This window comes from Gobius niger (genome assembly GCF_951799975.1).
Source record: "Gobius niger genome assembly, chromosome: 1".
NCBI classification, from domain to species: Eukaryota; Metazoa; Chordata; class Actinopteri; order Gobiiformes; family Gobiidae; genus Gobius; species Gobius niger.
The window spans coordinates 57,313,150-57,335,564 of NC_136852.1; the positions used below are offsets into that span (position 1 = coordinate 57,313,150).

General features: G+C 41.2%; 2 protein-coding genes across 5 annotated transcripts; both read left to right on the top strand.

The window, feature by feature from the left end:
- Positions 1–5,639: 5,639 nt before the first annotated feature.
- Positions 5,640–13,323, top strand: rgmb (repulsive guidance molecule BMP co-receptor b). The gene is made up of 3 exons (XM_079570225.1): positions 5,640–6,288; positions 9,560–10,110; positions 11,505–13,323. Exons 1-3 carry the CDS (start codon positions 6,021–6,023, stop codon positions 12,240–12,242), a joined length of 1,557 nt encoding a protein of 518 aa, XP_079426351.1. The 5' UTR covers positions 5,640–6,020; the 3' UTR covers positions 12,243–13,323.
- Positions 13,324–15,856: 2,533 nt separating this feature from the next.
- On the top strand, positions 15,857–22,395 carry erap2 (endoplasmic reticulum aminopeptidase 2). 4 transcript variants are annotated; one of them, XM_079569964.1, is made up of 22 exons: positions 15,857–15,888; positions 16,132–16,198; positions 16,306–16,464; positions 16,982–17,168; positions 17,238–17,407; positions 17,487–17,625; positions 17,687–17,821; positions 17,894–18,014; positions 18,328–18,482; positions 18,567–18,680; positions 18,746–18,877; positions 19,040–19,171; positions 19,833–19,901; positions 19,991–20,166; positions 20,301–20,380; positions 20,462–20,645; positions 20,717–20,873; positions 20,967–21,151; positions 21,239–21,400; positions 21,497–21,637; positions 21,715–21,796; positions 21,892–22,395. In XM_079569964.1, exons 3-22 carry the CDS (start codon positions 16,316–16,318, stop codon positions 22,036–22,038), a joined length of 2,817 nt encoding a protein of 938 aa, XP_079426090.1. In that variant the 5' UTR covers positions 15,857–15,888; positions 16,132–16,198; positions 16,306–16,315; the 3' UTR covers positions 22,039–22,395. The 4 variants fall into 4 exon arrangements, with proteins under 4 accessions (XP_079426090.1, XP_079426093.1, XP_079426092.1 ...); XM_079569967.1 differs by having other exon boundaries at positions 15,858–15,888; positions 16,132–16,218; positions 16,301–16,464; XM_079569966.1 differs by having other exon boundaries at positions 15,862–15,888; positions 16,132–16,218; positions 21,892–22,394.
- Positions 22,396–22,415: the final 20 nt, after the last annotated feature.

Below are 22,415 nucleotides of genomic sequence, written 5' to 3' on the forward strand. Positions count from 1 at the left end.
AGCCTAACCCTTGTTTAAGAAAAGTTCTGCCGCTCAAGACAACTTTTCCTTTGCCTCTCACTTCTATTCATAAGGGTTTGCACGTTACAGATTTATCACCACATTTTACCTCGAGGCTAAACAGTTCTTGCTATGTTGAAAATGTTGAGGAAAGGACTTCGCACATCAAATACTTCAAGTGCAGGTGTTAATGCTTTTGAAAATATGACACAGTTGCAAGTTCATCAGTTGCATAATTATCATTTTATTTCAGTGAAGCAGCAATTTTAATGTTGAAAGAAATGATGGGCTGAAAATTTTAATTGACATGGAATTGACAAGAAGTGACGTAGAAGAAGGTAATGTTCCTTAGCAGCTTGACTAATTTCCCATTGACTTAACATGGTTGGCACGGCAACAGCTGAAAATTGTCGTCCTCTATCTATGTCACTTCCTGTCAGCGTCCAATAGGGAAGTGAAACTATAAACATCACAAAAAATGGCCAAACTACAGAAAGCTGGGTACAATGTATAGCTAAATCTTAAAGGGATATTTCAGGATTGTTGACATAGGGCCTTATTTCCTCGTTATCCAGAGATATTTTTTTTGTAATTCATGCAGTTTTTATATTTGAAGACTTTCGTGGTGCTAGGCTAGTGCAAGGCTAGCACATTTCTACGATATCAGCTAGCCTGCATTAAAAACAGTGTGACCCGCTCCACAGTGCACCTGAGGCAAATCACTTATAACACCAGACTAACCATATAAATGTCGGTGTCGATGGAGTCATTTTAACCATTTTGCATTTAAAAGACCTTATATTTGAGCAGCATCAGCTTCGTGGTTGTATAAGCCAGTGTTTTTCAACCTTTTTTGAGTCAAGGCACATTTTTTTCATTGAAAAAATCACGAGGCACACCACCAGCAGAAAATGTTGAATGAAAAATTAACTCTGTAGCCTATATTCAGTCGTTCTCATCAAAGTGTCTTGAATAGGAACACGGCACAGTCTCACTCGCCACAATGCCCCAATGCCTCACTAATTCTCTTGTCTCAAAGAAATTAACTACCTGATATGGAAGAGTATTATATGGTTACTCTGTCGATCACTAAACAGCACAGACACTCGAAAACGGTACATTATTTATGGATAATAATGCATTTGTTTAAAAAAAACAACTAGGTGAAATTGGATAATTTCCCAAGGCACGCCAGACAATATCTCACGGCACACTAGTGTGCCACGGCACACACTGGTATAAGCTATGCAGCAGCGGAGAGATCTGCTAGAAAATAGTCCCTCAAAATGCGATCATTCACGTGATGCATTATTCTATGGACACACACATTTATATGGTTAGTCTGGCGTTATAAGTGATTTGCCTCAGGTGCACTGTGGAGTGTGTGAGACTGTTTTTAATGCAGGGTAGCTGATGCCATAGAAATGCGCTAGCCTAGCACAAGCCTAGCACCACGTAACTCTTCAAACATAAGAACTGCATGAATTTCACATTTCTTCACTCTGGATAACTAGGAAATGAGGCCCTATGTCAAAAATCCTGAAATATCTCTTTAAATGTAAATGTGTTAACTGTTTTAGTAAACATTGTGTCTAATGTGTCATATGCACTTTAAGGCAGGTGCACAGGAGATGAAGGAGCTTCCCATGGTCAACCCATGATCAGAAAAAATCCCGCACACTGCCAAAACTTATGTTGAAAATGTTGCAATGCAGTAAAAATCCTTTCACATTGCTTCACCTTCTCTGTCTCCTAATGTGAAGCTATTTGCAAAGTCACTGCAATTTTACCCCCTTGACTGATATGGTGGCGTATCCCTCAGCATCTAAAATATAAACAAGTCACATTTATGTGCACTTTTCTACTTTGCTGGGCTTTACATCAATGAGCCATTCGCCCGTTCAGACTTATAGTCATACACCTGTTTACAAAGACGCTGGAGGCAAGTTTCATGAGTTTTGCCCAAGGGCACAAGAGAATGCACTGGAGGGATCTGGCATTGAACCACTTAGTTTTGGATCTGTGGACCAAGGCTTTAACAACTTAGCCACAGCCGCCCTGCAATAAAAATGTGCCCCTGTATTTTCTTTACCACCTAAACAATACACTGGGTATTTTAAAATAACATGAAGATGCTTTAACTTAATATAAAATGTTGAAAAATCCTGTTGTTGCTCAAAATGAAATCTCCTAGAACTCCTTCACATGATTCCTTATTGCTGAGATCGCAGGCTTCTGGCACAAACAGGAAGCCTCTATAATCTAATATGGGCGGCACATCTCCTGCAGCCACACTGTCAAATTCTCCAGAGCTCTATACCCACTCTATCCAAGTTTACTCTTCTGACAGTTCTGTGGGGCCATACCTGCTCAGGGCTTTAACTTACGGCTGCCACTGGGGTGAGGGTAAACACTTTGACTCACATGAAACATCCCATACAGGAACCCAGTGTTTGGCCAACAGCAGACACTCTCATGGTAACACAAAGATGGACATATTTCACTTGCCAAGACATGCATGATCTCAAAGGAATGGTCAGCTGGCTGAAGTGAATGTGATTTATGCAATATGTGTAAAGTTGTTTAATCGGGAATGATACTGGGTGGAGATACCGCGAGAAAAGCCCAGTGTTTGCTCAGCTTTATTTGCATACATTGTGTTCACATATTTTCGGTGTCATTGTTGCGTCGAGCTATTTACACACTGACTGCATCCATGAACCCAGTGTTCAGAGACTGTTTAAGTTGTCTGTTTGCTCATTACTTTTTGACACATTAGGGCAGTGGCTTCCGGTCTTTTTTGTCTTGCGGACCCTTTGAACCTTTCAGAGGTGTTGCTGATTATTCAGAAGGAATCAATAAAATTACTCTTGTAACATTTAAACATTTTACTGTAAATAGCCTTTCCTTTATGTTCAAATAGTTCTAGTTTCATCTTCCTTTTTAGTTTATTTATTTATTTGAGCAGGGACAGTGTTTTAATCTGAAATAATTCCAAGTACCCCCTGGTTGGGAAACACTGCATTGGGCTATAGTCGAATGGATGAAGTACAGATAAAGATATCAGTGGGTTATTTTTACTTCATTTTTATTGCTTTATTTATTTCATTGCCTGAAAGCGCTTAGGGTGCACTTAAAGGGACAGGGAAGGGGACACAAAACAAGCAAATAGCTACGGTATGTACAGGGAAGTAAAATCATTCATTAGTAAAACATTTACATGAGTGATTAAAACAATCCATGAGCCTGTGTTTAAAGACAGAGAGAGATTCCAGCTTTAGTTTATTTTTAATTCTAATGGTTAGCAGCAGCAAAAGAGCAAAACACAGACTTGAGCAGCAGTTCTCAAACCAAAGCATTTAAGTTTTGGTTTCTGTTATAGTCATGCTATTCAGGTCTTTTCAGGCATGATTTTATCTTGATCTGGGTCTGTGGTATTTGGAAGGTCAAATATGTCAAAAGGTGGTGCTTGGGTGTGAAAAGTTTGAGAATCCCTGACAGAGCTTCCAGAAAACTTTGTAAAAACCAAGCTGTAAAGTCACAACAAGTGTGAGTCATCGTCGCCAGAATTGCATTTGTAATTTAATTTCAAACCGGAGCAAGACTTGATAGAAAAAAACCCAATTAAAATGTCTTCCTCACAATAATTTGTGCATGCGGTGGATCAAAGGCATCATCGCGGTACATTCATATTCAAAGGAAAGCTGCTCTAATAAATGTGAGGACTGGTGGAACTAATACAGTAGCATGACTCCCAAGACTTACAGTTCGGTTTAGAAGTATAAGTATTGGGAACGAAGGTGTGTTTTTGAAGTGACAGAATGAAGACGGTTTTTGGGGCGAGGGATGAGAGTGGTAGAGACAGGAGTCAGAGAGATGAGGGGAGTGCAGCCCACAGGGAGGCATTAGCATAAAAAGGCTTAAGCTAACACTCGGGACGTGATAGAGTGGAGAATAGGGCCAGCAGCCAGCGGAACGAGTTCAGAGGAGATGAACTGCATCTGTGAGGCAGCTCTGCACACCTGTGCCCTGAGCAGTGACCACACACAAGAGGCAGGGGCAGAGAAACAAAGGCTATAGGGATGATGTAGTGTCTATAGAGATATGAGTTGTGGTGCAAAGGGTTAAGAAAATAACACTATATTTAAGCGTATCCTGTTAGATTGTGTAACTTTTTTTAATGTGTACAGTAGTTTTTTGTTTTTTTGTTTAGTTTATTAAAGCCGCTTACATTTTCCGACATTACAAATTACGCATTAAATAGTCATAGATGCTAAAAAAGAGTAGGCTGAAGCAAGAAGCTCATGAGTGCCTACCTCAATTCCACATAATAAACATTTGCATTTCACTGTAATACGTGAGGACTGTGCTCTCAAAAAAGCATTTACTTCAAAAGAAAAAACATTTCCCATGTCTGCTGTATGTCTTCTTAAAAAATATAACATGGGCTATATTATATATCTTTATTTGGACATTTTAGCAGCAAAAATAACCACATAGTTGATGACAGTAAAGTGGCTCAGTTATTAGTGCCTTTTCCCTACAGTAAGAAAGTCCTGGAATTGATTCTGTAAAATCAAATTATAAATATCATTCAAAATCATTTAAGGTGAAAAACATTTAAATCTGGTTTAATTGGTTTGGATATAGTATTTTGATATTTGGCTTAATTTCAATAACATATGCTGTTTGAAATTTAAAAAAAAAATACATCAATTTCAATGTCTGAAAAGTTTAAAAAAAAGAGTCTTCTAAATGATCTTGCTACCCCCACTTCAGTGTCCAGCAACCCCCCACTTTGGGAACCACTGCTCTACACCATGAGCTCAGGCTCTGGAGAGCGGGACAGTTCTTGCACACTTCTTTTGACAGCGTGCCTGAGTGACAATAAGGGCCACTAATGGCAATCCAATACTAGGCTGTGAAACATAAAGCTTGTACCAACTAAAATGGTGAACTTATGTGTAACTGTACATTGTTATGGGTTGGTCAGGAAAAATAATTTTGTGCAAAAGCCTTTCAAGGCTGTAGGCCCCAAGAAAAAAGAGACAAAGAAACTATTCTTTGCTTTACTATGCAACAAAGCCTTTGTCGTTCAGAAAGTGGAGTCTCGTGTCTTATTACATTATATTTCCAAACTACTAATACATCATTTATTATTCCATCGTGTGTGTGTCGTACATAGATATAGAAGTCATTTGTTACAGAGCACATTACATTGCACTAGATTAGGTACAACGTGTCAAGGGTAGTGCAAAATAAAGTGTTACCCAAATGATTTTTGTTTTACATTTTTAAATGTCCTTTTTTCTTTTTGTAAGTGCAAAGATACTTAGGATTTCACTGCAGATGATCATAATGAAGCCTGTTTTGTGATTGTTATCACTGTGTAAAAACACTGATTAAAATGAAATATGATCATCTAAAACCCTGCTGAAAAAACAGCATAGACCAGCATGATTCCCTCGCTGGTCTATGCTGTTTTTTCAGCAGGGACATAAATTGCACTAAATTACATCCGTTCAATTCAAAATTTCGTGGGGGAGGACCTCCAGACCCCCCACATGATGATACGGACCTCAGTATTTCTAAAATCCTGCTGCGGGCCTGGTAGTACAGCGTCTGCAAACAGCCACTGGTTTACAACTTTCACCTTCAGAAGTTATGGTTTTGTTGGTGCGCTGTAGAGGCGGGTTTTCCGCTTGCAGCGTTTGGTTGATCCAGTATTGATTTGCTGGAGGGACAGAAGAAGAGGAGGAGAAAGTGAAAGGGGAGGAGTAGAGGAGAAACCCTGGCCTGTGAAGCGAGGAGAGAGATGTGATTGTGCGTGTCGGGACGAGCTCACAAGTCTGCGCGAAGTGGTCAGAAAAGCATCCGAAAGTCCGGGGCGCATTTCGTTCCACACGGGGCGTGGATTAGTCCAGATAAAGTCTGGCTGGATTGACTTGAGGCGCGACTTACTTTTGCTCGTTGTTTCCCGATCCGCCCTTCACTCCGAAACACATAACAGCTGTGTTTTAATGCCCCTGCGCACCCGAGGAGCAGGGCAAGGAGACCAAAGTGAAGTAGAAGAGGCAGAAGAAGAGGAAGGCGAGGTGAGGAGGCCTGGACCCTACGCGTCCTCGCCTTTTGGACCGCTCTCCCCTCCTGGCCCTGCATGGACAGGGATGGGGAGAGCCGGATGCTGTTGCCGCGAGGCTGAGCGCCTCGCCTCCCCGTCTTCAGTGCGCTGCTTCCGGCCAGTGCTGCTGCTGCTCACCGCTCTACTCTCCGCTGCACCGCATATTGGTAAGTAACTTTCCCACATTATGTGAGCTTCTCCCTCCACTTTCTCCAGCTTTTAGTGCGATAACACTCTACACCCGGTCGGGTTAATAGAGCCTGTTTCTTGAGGAAGCGATCTGACACTTTCTAAGTTATTAAGCCGTAGTAATGTGTGCCTCGCTGAACAGTGTGTTGTTGGGCCTGATAATGGCCCTCTCACCAGCGGCAGTGCAGCAGTCTAAGCACAGATCGAGTTTCCCCTTCTCTCCTGGGCCGTCATTCTCCTGTCTGCCCCGTAATGGCTCGTAAGGCTGGAGAGGAGAGGGGATAGAGAGGTCTGGTCTCTGGTTTATACAGGTCTCGACCAAACCAACGTAACTTAACCTGACAGTTTAATACAATGTTATCAGCTCGTTATTCATCTGTTGTGGATGGCAGGGGAAATATATATACACATATCTTTTTTGTTCTTCTAAAGAACCCCGAGTGACTCTTGGGGTTCTTCAGACATGTGGCAGCATCAATGTGATTTAGAGAGTCATGTCCTCACCATGTGTGTATGGTCAGTGACTGTGGTTCTGAGTCATCCAGGGCTTTTCCGTAAAGTGTAATAAGAAAGGTAATAGTAAAACAATTTCTAGTGATATTAATTGTACATGCTTGGTGTTTGTTCCTGGTTTGTTTCACAATGATCTTGGCTTTGCTGAGTAAAAAGCTTCTTGTGTTTTGAACAGAAAACAGAGCCTCCCTGTATAAAATCATTTGTTCATGAGAGTGCTGTGTGACTGTGTGTGCAGGGGGTCGGCTGTGGTGGCTGCTGTCTGTTAGGCAGTCACACCTCCAGTAATTAGTTTAACACAGGAGTTGGACTCAATGCCTTAGCGCTTGGAAACTGGACAGACCCTATTCATGCTATAGACACCTTCTATATGTGTTTCACTTGGAAACAATGAACAATGTTTAGTCTTTGAACAAATGTGTCAGTTTTTAGCTCTGAAAGCCAAGAATGAAAGGTTTATTGTTGAAGATGTCGAGAAATGTGTTGTGAACTCCTGTATGGCTTTGTATCTTGGAGAGTTGTGTTTTTTGGTTCAATGTGCGAGCGAGTGCAACAACACAAAGTGATCAATAAGCACTTTCACAAGCCATGCCCTGACTGGAGAGATTATCCCACTAGATCCTTTCTGATCTCTAGAGATGAGAGAGAAGTTCGGTGCTCAGACAAAGAACCGGCGGGTGCAGAGGGAGAAAGCTGCTGGTACTTTTGACCTTTGTGTCTCTTGATCATAAAGATAGTGCCTCAGGAGAGGAGCACTGAGAAGGGAATAAGAGAGAGATGACCGGAGGGGGTTGACTGTAACCTGCGGTTTGCCAAAGCAGTAAGGCAGCTGAGGCTTATGGTATATAGGGTACATCCAGTGTAGTGATTGTGCTGATAGGCAGAAATGATGAAAAACTACAGACAGGGCTCGTAAAAAGGAGATTTAAAAAATATTGAGGTGAAAGCAAAGGCAATTTCTGTTGGGATGTTATTGAATCTTTTATTGTTTACTCAAGGGATATTGAAACCCAAAAAATGCCATTTCTATTTTTAGCTACTGTAATACGTTTGTAAGGTTTTATTTTTTCTCCACAAATTACTTGATTTTATGGATATTTGTGAACTATGGGTTTAGACAAGAAAGAAGGTGCTTTAGAAATGGCTTGAAATCTTTTGACACAAGTGGATATTTTAATGGCTTTTATATCAGACAAATTGATTTATCTTACACAAGAAGGTTTTTTTTCCCACTCACGATACTTTCTATTAGATTAGTGAGGTACATTTAGCAAGGTCCTTCTTTGATAGATCACTTTGTTAAAAGTGCATTAGTGAATCTCATGATTCTGGTCCTCTACATATGAACATAAACTCTGATTAGTCTGATTAGTGACCCGTGTTAAAGTACAGATGTGGAGAGACAGTCGGAACTTCAGCCGATAGACAGAGTCTCCTCATTCCTTGGAGAGTCTGTTCTGTGGGATGGCAGGCAGCCCATGTGTCAGTGTCAGTATTTAACAAACACGAGTGAGATTCTGAAATGTTGTGTGAGGGGGACTGTGTCTGCCCCCTCTATCCAAAACTAGGAACACTAGTGCCCCCAAATGGTTAGTTAGATCTCCAGCATGAGCTAAAACCATCTCCAAAATAGATTAACAACATAGACCAATGTGGAACATGGTAACTATGTTGAATAAGATAGTGTTACTGTTAAATGGACATGATATGTGGGCCTATCTTTTGAGTTGATTCATTTGATTGATTCATTTGAATATAGTCTCAAATCAGGTTTGAAAGATACAGTGGTGCTAAACTGAAACACTGTTTTAATGAAGGCTCTAGACAATGACTCTGCAAGTGTAAAACTCATGATAGGCTACATTGTGGTGCTCGAGTCTATTGTAAGTTCTTTGCACATATAGAAAATCCAGTCCTGAATGTTTCAATTCAGTAAAAGTGATGTTCTGTCAATGCTGGGGAGGAAAATCGATTTCTTAAATAAAAAACAAAAATCTTTGAGAGCTGGCTGTGTTTTGTTTGTGTGTTACTGCGTCTCTCCTCCGCAGAGCGGCTCTCTGGCCTAATCTAATAGGAGCACGCTGTGACTGATGCATTAGGTTGGCCCTGTAATCTTTCTTGTGCTAACACGCTCTCTGATCTATGATATAAAAGGGCTGCTCTGACCTTTGCTACATTCACAAAAGTAATGCATCCATCGCAATCCATCGTTTCAAAACAGTTACATATTAATATAATCCATACAGTGCCAAACTGTTTGTTGCTTATAAACTATGGAACATACTAGTGAATATTGCAATTCTTTAATGACAAAAATAGGAGACAACATATCAATAGACTATAAAGGCTTTATTTAGCACTTCAGTCTTGTGTGTGCCATAAATTTTGCGCATCTTAGTCCTTACTCTCTGGCTGTATAAACAGTTTTATCACAGTTGCTGTAAATAGTTTTTTATCTCTCCTGTGTGGCCGCCCTTTGGTTTATAACACATACACTTTACTACACACAATATCACCGCAGATTTGTGAAATGTTTATCCAGCGGTTTCTCTTTTTGATTTTGAGTTTTATTATTGATTGTATCAGATCAACAGCATCAAGTGATCAAAGCATAACTTGTAACCTCAGGTGCTCTTATATGAAATCATCTTTATCTAGTGAAATGTTTTATTGCTTATGCTTTTACTACTGTTCTCTATGACACTGCTATCCTCACACTTTTTGTGTCTCCTACAGGTCAGTGCCAAGTGGCTACTCCCCAGTGTCGTATCCAGAAGTGTACTACAGACTTCGTCTCCCTGACATCTCATCTCACCCCAGCTGTGGATGGCTTTCACGTTGAATTCTGCAAGGCACTGCGAGCGTATTCTGCCTGTACACAGAAGACAGCTAAAACATGTCGTGGAAACCTGGTCTACCATTCTGCTGTGCTGGGCATTTCAGATCTCATGAGCCAGAGGAACTGCTCAAAAGATGGGCCGACTTCATCCACACACCCTGAGATCCAGCATGAACCTTGCAACTACCACAGTCGCAGCCAGCATGCACACTCGCACTCCCATCATCCGCACACACACCCGCACCCCCATGGACACAGTCAGGGCCACTTCCAGCCGACCTATCTCTTTTGTGGGCTGTTTGGAGACCCCCATCTCAGGACATTTAAAGACAACTTCCAGACGTGCAAAGTAGAGGGGGCGTGGCCTCTCATCGACAATGACTATCTGTCTGTACAGGTTACAAATGTCCCTGTGGTCAGTGGCTCCAGCGCCACGGCAACCAACAAGGTGAGTCCTCTGTGTTTTCGACCGAAGCAAGAAAATAGTAGTTTGTTGGAGCGCCAAATAGCCGATATCCATATTGCAAGAAGCCACAACAATACAAAATCACATCTCTTTCATCTGACTGTGTTTTCGCACAGCAGGAGCCCCTCATGTCGCTGTTTTAGCACAAGCCCCACTGCCTTCAGACAGGATGGTACCGGGTTGCTGGGGCGTTGTTAGAGGGCCCGGTTCATTTCCGGCTCTGGGGCATACTTTCCCAGTCAGACCAGGAACACTTTGATCAAATGGTTAGGTATTAAGAGTAACAGCTTACAACAAACATGCATGGTGTTGAAGTGGTTTAGTAAAATACTGCAATAATATTGTTATATTATGTCAATATTCAAGACAGTTATCCAATTTTGTTTTGTCTCACATTGTATAGCCCTAGTTTGTAGATAAAGTTTCAAAAGAGATGGTATGATTTACATTAGTTTTGTGACACAGAAAAAGATTCATTTCCTCTAATGGCTTCAAGGATGTTTTTTTTTTCTCCCCCAAACTACACATTAGATTTGCAGGTGTGAAGCCAACCGTCCATCTTGTGACTATCTCTTGTGACTGTAGCAGCGTTAGAAAACTAACGTGGTTAATAGCTGCATTAGGCCAGACCTCTAATAACGTGTATGCGATGAGTGAAAGGTCCCACTGTTCCCTGCTGTGTGTGTTTGGAAGTTGCCCATTGCAGTTAACAGTTACCAGAGCCTAGTGTGAGTTACAAGCCCTATTCCCTGTAAGACACTTTCCCCTAAATCAGTGCAGATGATGAGCCGCATGAGGTGATGACTGTGCTGTTAAAAGAACTACTCTAATGCTCTTGTTGATGAGCTTGAATTATTAAAAACGCTACACCCCCACGTAGAACCCTGGCAAGCAAACACACATTAAGCAAATGGACTGGCTGCTTCACAGTAGAGGTAGATTTGACCTTGTGTCAGAGGTGGGGTGTGTTATTAGTCACCATTATTAGAGACACACACTCACACACATTAACAGCCCCCAGGCTAATGGGCGGCCAGCCCTCATTCCTCATGGCTGTCATGTGAACAAAGCCGCCATTCACCGGAACTATGATGCTAGCGCTAACCGTAATGCTCACACCACACCCTGGATACTACCCCGTAAGATCACACTTTATGTTTATGTAGCTGCGTCGAATTACACCTTAAAAAGTCATGCAGTAAGTTCTCAAATGTAGTGTGTGATGCAATGAATGTCAAAAAGTTTCATGCAGAAAGTCATTGTTTGGTAAATGTTTTTGTCAAAAATATTCTATAAAGTTTTGTCCAATGCACTGTCGCACTGTCTTAAAGTGTCAATGTAATAAGGTACTTTAATAATATTCTATGCTTCTGCAGATAACCATCATTTTCAAGCCGTTTGAGGGCTGCACAGACCAGAGGGTGTACCAGGCGGTCACAGACAGCCTCCCTGCAGCTTTCGACGATGGCACAGTGAGCAGTGGGGATGCGCTCCACACCTCCACAGCGATAGAGGGAGGTCTGAGGAAGGTGCGGGCACTATGGATCTCGGAGCGCAGCCCGGGACACCATGTGGAGCTGCACGCCGGATACATTGGTGTGACAGTGATTGTCCGCCAGACGGGTCGCTACCTGACTTTAGCGATTCGTATTCCTGAGGAGTTTGCTCAGGCATATGATGCCTCTCAAGACCTTCAGCTCTGCTTGAATGGTTGTCCCACCAGTGAGCGCATTGACCAGGGGGGGCATCTCCCCCTGTCCCCTCCTGCACTGGGTTTGCAGCTACACAGACCTGGTTATTCTTCATTGACACAGGCCTCTGCTTATGGTGGCCCACATCTCTTCACTGTGGACAAAGCTCAAGAGCACTGCAAAGAACAGCTGGATGTACATGACATTTACTTCCACTCCTGCGTGTTTGACCTCCTGACCACTGGGGATGCTAACTTCACTGTGGCAGCATACAGTGCACAAAAGGACATGGAGAGTCTTCATCCACACCAGGACAGATGGAGAATCTACCCCAGAGCAGCCGCCACCACACACACTCATTCACATCAAACTATGTTCTCCTCCCTTCTTGTGCTGTGCGCTCTCAATGCGGCACTAGCCTAAAACAATGAAGTGTGCTTCTGAGTGGTGAAGGTTTGCACTAGACAGAAAGTTTTGATAAGTTTTTTTCCGGTGAGCACTGATTCAGAGCACTAAATCCACTCCGTGGTGAGACGGAGGATTATGATGCTGGTAATGCGGCCTGCGGCACAGGCAGCTCTCAATGACTGAAGCTAAACTGACCCTAAGGTTGGACCCTTTCGGAAAACAACGCAGGATTTGACGTTTATGACAATGGCAGAAACAGACTGTAAATAGTTTGTTTTTCGTTCATGGTGCAGTGCATAGGTTTTTGTGTTTGGATGTGATTTTTCTTTAATACCTCAGAAAGAGGAAGTTTGTCTTAAACAGAAGCACTTTATTTATTTTTTACAATCCATATCAGTGTTTTTGTCTTCTACCAAAAATAATCAGCCTGTAAAATATTTCACTTTGGTTCAAGTGTTTTCCAGCAACGGCTTTACCCAGTGATCTGTTCAATGTGAGTGTTCTTTTGAATGTATTATGGATATTCTTAGGCAGATGCCAGTGCTGTTCTATTTTGCTGTTTATCTGGATGTATGTGTGCAAGAGTTTCACTCTATAATGGTGCAAAAGGTGTTCTCTTCTTTGTTTGGCCCTCTGCAGTGAACTAATGAGCCAAAGGTTCATAAAAAGAGTGTGATTGAAGTGTGTACCTGAATGTTTTGACATTGCTACTGTAGATTGTTTTATTCCTACTGAGAACAAGCTGCTCCCCAACGGGACACAAACAAGTGTGAACAAACCTTCATGTTTGCTGCATCTGTGACAGAGGAGAATTAATCTGAATTTAATTGGCTTATTACGCTCCTTTTGTAGCATTATGATTTCTCACAACATGAATGAATGCAAGTTTAGTGAAGAGTGCCTGATCAGTGTTGAGAAAGTTATTTATATTGTAGTGAGAAGAAGATAGGTTCTGTATTGTTCTTATTGGTTAATAATTTAAACATTGTCAGATGTGATTGTACTTCCACCTAGTGGTGCTTTGTTGATATTAATGTGACTCAACCCACGCAAAAAGAACAAAAAAGACCAAAAATACTTTGTGCAAGTGTTTTAATAAAAAAGCAAGAATAAAGCAAAAAAAACAAGTTTTTTATTATGTCAGAACAAACATTATTGTTTCTATTCATTAGTCACTCATTACCCCCGTCTGAGCGCTCCTTTGAATCAGATAAAAGGTGTCTCCATCTGTGTTTTCAACTGTCAGTCTGCAACACCTGGGAGAGGAGCATGCCAAACCAAGAGCTGTTTTATCCTCAGCAATAACACGCCAAACAGTTGCATTTGGTGTTCTCTTGAAATGTCAACACGGTTTGGACTTGTTCTGTACTTCAGGCTGCCAGCCTCTTAAGTCCAAGTCTGGAAAAGAGTGATGTTGGTTTTATACTTTTTTTTTTACAAACTACTGTACATGCATTGACCATCTATACTACATCTATTGCTAAGATCGCTCAAAAGTCACAATTACCACTTGATAACAGCGTAAATGGTCAGCAGAGTATTGAAGACCAGTATCTTCAACAGAAGCAGCCTTAGTAACAACACAACCACAGTGTTGGTCCAGCCTACAATTTGACAACACAATGTTACACACATATTACAATTCATATGAGTGGGAAACTACTCAATTTATTAGTGAATATTACCTGTCAGCATCTCCGCAAAGCATTGTGCTTTTTCATCATCTGAAATCGAAGGCATTGGTGATCTCTGACCCAAAACATTTTCTTTCAGTCCAACATTATGACCACTTGATCATTATTATATTGTCTCCTCATAGCCCTATTGACAACAAACCTGGTATATGTGTATTCTTGTTTGGACATTGACATCTACTTATAGATATAACACATTTCATCTGAAAACTCATCAGTTGCACTAGTTCACAAAAACATCACCTGGTTCACCTCTTTTCTTTTTTTCAGCTTGTGCCCGTTGTGGCGCCACATGCTGCCTAATATCTTATCCCCTAACAGGTGCTGGATGAAGAGATGTCATTATGAGTGGCTAGCATAGACTAAAATAAATATCTCAATATGTTTTGGGACTTTCTCAATAAAAACAGCAAGTGATATAGATGCAAACCATTAGCAATGTAATAAAATGTGCACACAAAAATCTTTACGAAGCCTATATATTTGCTAATCCTTTAGTTTTGACAAATGTGTTGCTAAAAAAGAACAACAAGAACAGCTATTCGCTTTCTTATTTTTCCACCAGAAGCCCTTTATTCTCAGTTTTCTTTTGGTCACTGTATGCCTACAACTCAACACTGTAATTTTGCATACACTACCTTCTGAACAACAGTTTTGAAATCATATTCTTGACTAAATTACCCACCTTTATAAATTATACTCTCCAGCGATAACAATTGAAAACCTGATGTGTGTATTTAAGTCATAGATCTACCTGAGGCATTGATTTTGTGTCTTCTGCTCACTCGGGGGCGTCTCTTGTGACTGGCCGAGCAGCGGTATGCAGGCCAGTCGTTAGTGGCCACAGTGATGATGGACACTGGGCTGTGACTACGGTGCTTGCTGCTCACTACGACACTAGAAACGGGGGACTCGAACATGTGGCGGCTGGACGGCATCCTCCACTGAATCTCCAGGTGTCCTCTCCTGAGATCACTCACGACGCAGACAAGCAGGGTCCAGCCCAGTCTGTCCCCAGACAAATGAACTGGAGGAGCCAAAGCTGTCAGCATATGACCCTTCACCCCTGTGGACACAACAAACATATGGGGAAAAATAGGGCCTGCTGGCTTTGTTATTAAAAAGGGGTGACACTTTTACTGGAGATTGATAGGCAATAGCTGGAAATTGATTTACTCTGCAATACTAATACTTGCATAAACACCAATAACTGGATGGCATTTACTGCAGTACTTCTGCTACAGCAAACTTACACATAACCTTTAACACCAATACTAGTTCTTCTACAACCTGTACAACCAGCTTTATCGCACACACACAGAATAATACTCATTCAATAATGAATTAGGAATAAAAGTTTAATAAGGATTTCTTTCCATTTTTCAGGGACAAGGTGAAACAGCGGTACTACAGACGATTAGCCTGACAGAGTGAATAGAAAAGCCTCTCTTACCTGTCCACAGATAGATGAAGGGAATGTATAAGAGACGCTTGCATGTCTCCATCAGGTCTGCCTCACTGTAGGGACTGAATGTTGTGTGATCTTCTGTGCTTGTGGGTGTGTGCACCCAAATGCCTGCATGAGTGAACTGGAGGGCACTGTTTGAAACTGCAAGAGCAATGCATTGTGGGATCATGTTACTGTATTTTGATCCCCACTCACTCACACACACACATGGTACAGGAGATATGAATGCTCAATGTGTTTTAGTCACTTTAGTCATGAAAGGAGTCCATGGTTTGTTTTATTCACAGTAATTAAGAATGATTATATACACTAATAATTAAACATCAAGCATTATATAAAACTAACTTAATCTTTATATTTGCATGTACAGTATTTCAATGAATATCACTCCCTATAAAGGATATGGCACATTTTGCATGTGCAGTGGGAGGAGTTGAGCTGAAAACAGAAAGTGAAAGCATCAGAGACATCAGGAAATCAAGCTGCTCACAAACATGCGGTAAAGCATAGCTTAAGCATTTTCTGAAGTAACTGTAATGTTTAAATAATGTTTATATCAGAACATCAGTGAACAGTGTTGCAACATCTAGTACAACCTTAGGCTTTGTTTCCACTCTTCTGCAGCTGTTTGTACTCTAAATATAGCTGCACAGACAGGGCAAAATAGTCAGGGGTTCATTAGTTTGCATTTGTTGATGTAACAGAGCTATTCAATCAAGAATGTAATGTTCACCTTTTTCAGGTCAGAGGCAGTTTTCAACAACTGGAAACTGGCAAAGCTGTGACAACTGGACACACACCCTCAGCCGGTGATCAGTGTTCACAGCAGGTCCCTGCCTGGACGTGACCGTGTGATTTTAATATTAGCTGTCAGCCCACCATTGAAGCTGCTGACTTCTGTTTATCTGAAGGACAGTTGCCCTACAATGGCCTTGGTGAGTCTGTGTGCTCTGTCCGTTCTGCTTCTGCGGGAGTGTCATCTGGCACAGTGCTCTCAACAGGATCCTAGTCCTTCAGTTACAGCAGGGAAACATCCAAACCTGTCTTTTCCCTGGAGTCATCTGCGTCTCCCAAGGTACGTCCTTACAATAACTTGAATTAATGGTAGGGAATACTATTTTTTGTTGTCAATGTTATGTGTCCTTAGACATGAAGCAAACATGTTCAAATCCAGTTTTGATTTGACTAATAATGCTGATTAAGCCACAATTACTCAAATGATGTACATAATGTTGTTTACATGATATGTTTTGGTTCCTGAGATTATCCAATCAGAAAACCCCACTTTGGCTTGTCAGATCCTACAAGTTTACAATAAACCTTTAAGGACTTTTTTTTTCTCATTTTCAAAATCCCAACTCATGTAATTTACAGTAGTCCGAATATATGCTAGACACTAGAGGGTCTAAACTTTATAACTTATGTAAGAGGGAGTTAATGCTTATGCTTGTGGTGTATGCAGCTTAAGGCACTCCAAGTTCAGTTATAGTTGTGTTTTTGTGTGCGCATTTTTTATATTGTTGTGTTATATTGTAAGTTGTGAAATAACCCACTCACAGGTCATAATACCTCAATGTATCTCTGCATTTTAGATACATTCTTCCTGTACACTACCACCTTCTTGTGGACCCAGATTTCAGCAGTCTTAGCTTCAGTGGCTCAGTGCAGATTGAGATCGAGGTCCAGAACAACACAAACTGGATTGTACTACACAGTAAGGGCCTAAATATCTCAAAGGCCTCAATTTCTGGCCGTAACTCCACGCGTTTCTCTGACCAGGTAATAGTAAATAATTGTATACTTCAAATATACTCAGCCTGTATTGACCCAAAGCTCTCGTTATCTTAGCCTCTTCCAGTTCTTTACAACCCTCCTCATGAACAGCTGGGTGTATTCTCGTCTCGAGTGCTCACCACTGGACAGAAGTACTTCCTTTATCTTGAGTTTAAAGCAGCACTTTCAGAGGGATTTTATGGCTTCTACAAAAGCACCTACAAGACTAGTTCAGGAGAAACAAGGTACACTGATGATATAATTTTTCACCTTTTTACTTGTTCCTAATTTGACATGACGGTAATGAAAGTGACTTGTATTCAGAGTTTTAGCTTCTACTCACTTTGAGCCCACCAGTGCGCGCATGGTCTTCCCGTGTTTTGATGAGCCAGGGTTCAAAGCAAACTTCACCGTCAGGATCAGGAGGAGCCCGGAGTTCATTTCTCTGTCCAACATGCCTCTCGTAAGTATAAAATATCACTGTGTATATTCTCACAATACACTAACAAATCACTTAATCTAAGGTAAGCACTCGTGAAGTGAGCGGGGGAGTCTTCGAAGATCTATTTGCTCCGAGCGTGAGGATGAGCACATATCTTGTAGCTTTTGTCGTCTGTGACTTCAAATATGTCACCGCAACAACATCCTCTGGGATTCAGGTAAGACATTTTGAGGGATTTTCTGCTTTAACTCACTTCTATGTGGACTTTCTTGTGGCTCATCCTCTGCAGGTGTCAATCTACGCCGCTCCAGAGAAGTGGCATCAAACCCACTTTGCCCTGGAGGTTGCTGTCAAGATGCTGGACTTTTATGAAGAGTATTTCAACATACGCTACCCTCTACCTAAACAAGGTTCGCTTTTCAACAGGTTTATCGTTCACTAAGCTCTATATGCGTTGAACAACAATGCACTGTGATCTTTTCTACTTACACTTGCATTTTCTTGCTTTTTACAAATCAATTTAATGGCCAAATTTTAAAACTTAAAACTAATAATACTTAACATAGAGCTTGGAGATATGGCAAAAACACAACTAACAAATGTACATTAATTGATCTAGATTTTTGAGTACATTTGAGTATAAAGCAACTAATTATGGCTTAAAATAATTAAATATACTGTTTCGGATTGGCTAAATTGTCTAAACACTGCTTTCTCTCCCAGATTTGATTGCTATCCCTGATTTCCAGTCAGGTGCCATGGAGAACTGGGGTCTGACCACTTACAGAGAGACCAGCCTGCTTTTTGATCCGCTCACGTCTTCTGTTTCTGATAAAGTCTGGGTTGCTATGGTGATCGGGCATGAGCTCGCGCATCAGGTCAGACATGCACTGTCAAAATAAAAAGGCTAATATGTATAGGCCTATGCATGTGCACACTCTGTATGTCATGCTCCTGTGCAGTGGTTTGGCAACTTGGTGACTATGGAGTGGTGGAACGACATCTGGCTCAATGAAGGATTCGCCAGATACATGGAGTTCATCTCAGTAGAGGCGACTTACCCAGAATTCAGAGTGGTATGCAGTAAAAGATTAATATAATAGAGTCATTTTACGCATAGCTGAAATTTGTTTTGCTTCAGGAGGAGTATCTGCTCCACACGTGCTTCGCAGCAGTGAGCCACGATTCTTTGAACTCTTCTCGGCCGATTTCAAGTGCAGCTGAGAATCCCACTCAGATCAAAGAGATGTTTGACACAGTCTCCTATGACAAAGTATGTTTACACTTAGACGCGCATCTTCAGTCACGGACAATTACGCCTCTGGCTTCCGATTGTTTGGCCTATTTTTCAAACTGGGGGAAAGGCTAGTACCGTACAAGCTAGACGATATACCATGGTTGTAATATTTCTGTATTGTCTTTTTTGTCCTGCCAGGGAGCATGTGTGCTGCATATGCTTCGCCACTTTCTGACAGATGAAGTGTTCCAGAGTGGGATAGTGAGATATCTCCGCAAATACAGCTATACAAATGCCAAGAACCAGGACCTGTGGGACAGCCTGTCCAATGTAAAAGCATAAATATTTAAATGTGTTCTTTTGTAGACAGGCTATTTGTACTGTGTTTTTGCATTTTAGGAAAGAACCTTAAGAGCCTTTATGTGATTAACATTAAAGCATGATAAACATTTTTTTAACTAAAGCTACATTATAGTCCAGTTCACTATGTAATTTCGTGATACTAACATTTATGTGGGGAGTAAAAAAACATAGTTTGGCGGAAATGTACACATTTTGCAGAAAATTCCATTTGGTCGTTCCAATCAAAAAGTCATTGAAACTCTTGTCATATGTTTTATGGAGTTACCGTGGCGATTACCAGAATTCCCCATTTACTCTAATGGAAAAATTTTATAATTGCAGTTTTACCAAATGAGAAGGGCAAATGGAAACATTGTTTTTTCTCATTGCTTATACCATAAGGTTTCCAAAAATGTATAGTTTTCATAGTCTCCACAAAAATAATAGTGAACCGGACTATTACCTGCATATTCATAAACATTATTGATGAATGGGACAGCTGGTGTTTGACCATACACCCTTTTGAATCTGTGACAAGGTTGTATTTTGCCAGCCAAAGATGTTCAGTGTTATTATTTATTTAACATCTATTACATCATGTACCTTTCATGTTAAGGTAATACAGTTTTTTTCCCCCCTTATTGTTCAGACATGCTCAGAGGAGGACTTTACCTCTGGGAAACATTGCTACAGCAGCGAGCAGGCTTTCAAGAATGCTGTGAGTGGAAATCTCCAGTCGTTATATAGCAATGGTTATTATAGATGTTGTTCAATATTTCCTCATTCTCACAAGTGTGTGTGTTGCAGTACCTGTTTGCTGGTGAACACATACAACTGACAGCCATGATGAACACTTGGATTCTGCAGAAAGGTATCCCTCTTGTGACAGTATCGAGGAACGGCCCGCATCTGGTGTTAAGACAGGACAGATTCCTGAGGACAGTGCTGCCCTCCGACCCCAACTGGTCGTCCCTGCAGGAAGGGTAGAGACGCACACAATTACTTTTCTATGTATGGTGAAGGGTGCGGGCGATAAGGCGATGTTTTGATTTCAAAATTTCAAAATGTGTATGGAGCGCAGATCACGATTTCAGATACAACTTGTTTCATTTTCTAGTTACCTTTGGCACATTCCCCTCACGTACAAGACGGATGCTTCCAGCGTGATCCAGAAACATATGATGACCACAAAGACAGGTGATTGGAAAAAAAGACTCGCAATGATACATGGAGACCTTTTTCCTGTTTTGGCTAATGCTCTTTTCATTTGCCACTTAGATAATGTTTATATAGGGGAAAAGGTCGACTGGGTGAAATTAAACACTGATATGACTGGCTATTACGTGGTTCATTATGAGGACGGTGGTTGGGAAAAGATGACCAAATTACTCAGTCAAAACCACACGGCCCTCAGCTACAAAGACAGGACTCACTTGATACACAATGCCTTTCAGTTGGTCACGTAAGTAGATAAGCATGTGGCTCTGCGTGTGACGTATTTGATTTTACAGTAATCTTTCATATTTTTTACAGAGCAGGCCTTTTGCCACTCAATGCAGCCCTCGACCTGATCACCTATTTGCGATCAGAAACACATACAGTGCCTCTTCTTGAGGGTCTGGGATATCTAGGGAGCTTTTACAGGATGATGGAGAAAAGGGATGATCTTGAATTAACAAACAAATTAGGGGTAATTGATTTAAAACTAACTTGCCAGATATTGAGTGTTAATTAGTCATTTTACTACTTTACTACTAGTCTAGTTTTGTTGTGTCTGTTTTAGATGTACATCCTGCAGTTTTTCCGCGGGGTCATTGATCGGCAGACCTGGAGTGACAGCGGCCCGGTGTCTGAGCGCAGGCTGAGATCAGAGGTCCTCTCTCTGGCCTGTCATCTGAAAGACCCTGTGTGTCTGCAGCAAGCTCAAAAACGCTTCAAAGACTGGTTGCAATCCAACGGGACACTGAAGTTTGTCTGCTAAAATATTCAGACAATCATTAGGCAATTTCATATTCTCATATTTTCTTGTCGCATATTTTCTCTTTGTCGCTCTAGTCCTCCTACAGATGTGGCAGAGACAGTGTATTCTGTTGGAGCAAAAGGGGACGGTGGCTGGACCTCTCTGTTCTACACTTACACCACATCTCTCTCCGAAGCACAAAAAAGACAAATAATGGACGCTTTAACCAGCTCTGGGGACACCACCAAGTTGCAGAGGTATTGCACTGTGTCCTTAACAAATGCTGCCACCGTGTGGACACATTGTTGCTTGCATCTATCGTATGCATCGGTCAAATTTCATTATATTTACAGACTGCTGGAGTTAGCTCTTGAGGGGAAGGACATTAAAGCTCAGGACCTATCCTCTGTCATCTACATGGTCGCAAGGAACCCACTGGGCCATCATCTTGCCTGGAATTTTGTGAAGAAGCACTGGAGTACTCTGGTTCAGAAGTAAGAATGGAGAGATGGATAGGCCTATAACATTATACTACATGATATTAATTATCACTATATTCTCTATTTTACAGGTTTCAATTAGGCTCATTTTGCATCAGAAATATTCTCATTGGCACCACTAATCAGTTTACAACTAAAGAAGAACTTATGGATGTATGATTTTTTTTTTTTTTTGATTAACTTAAATTAATGGTGTGTAGTTTTCGTTAACCCCATAACTAAACCAGTGCTGTCATGTCTATTTCTAGGTGCAGTTGTTCTTTGAGTCCATTAAAGACGAGGCTTCTCAGCTCAGAGTTACCCGTCTTGCACTGGACAATTTGAAGAAAAATGTTCATTGGATTCAGAGAAACCTCGGACCTTTGAGAAAGTGGCTCAATGAGCAGATTAAATAAAACATTGACAAGTTTATGGCGCTGCAGAAAAGGGATAGGTTTACAAGCAAAAGCGCTGTGGGAGTCAGGGCAGGTTCTGAAGATGATAAGGTAGCTTTATTTCATTAGGCTAGTAAATTAAATACAGGCAACAAACAGCATTGAGGCAAAGGAAAGAACATTGTTGTCAAGTGTTGTTCAGGACTGTGATGTTTTATCACAAGCATCACGGGATGAGCAATAATAAATTAATTGAGGTTTTAAAAGGTAAAACACTGGAGTTATTGTTCATATTAAAACACTTGGACACCACAGTGAGTTAGATGTATGTACCAGCAGTGACTTTTTCTTCACTTTTTATACTGTTTTTAGCGGAAATGTACAGCCACAAACATGGC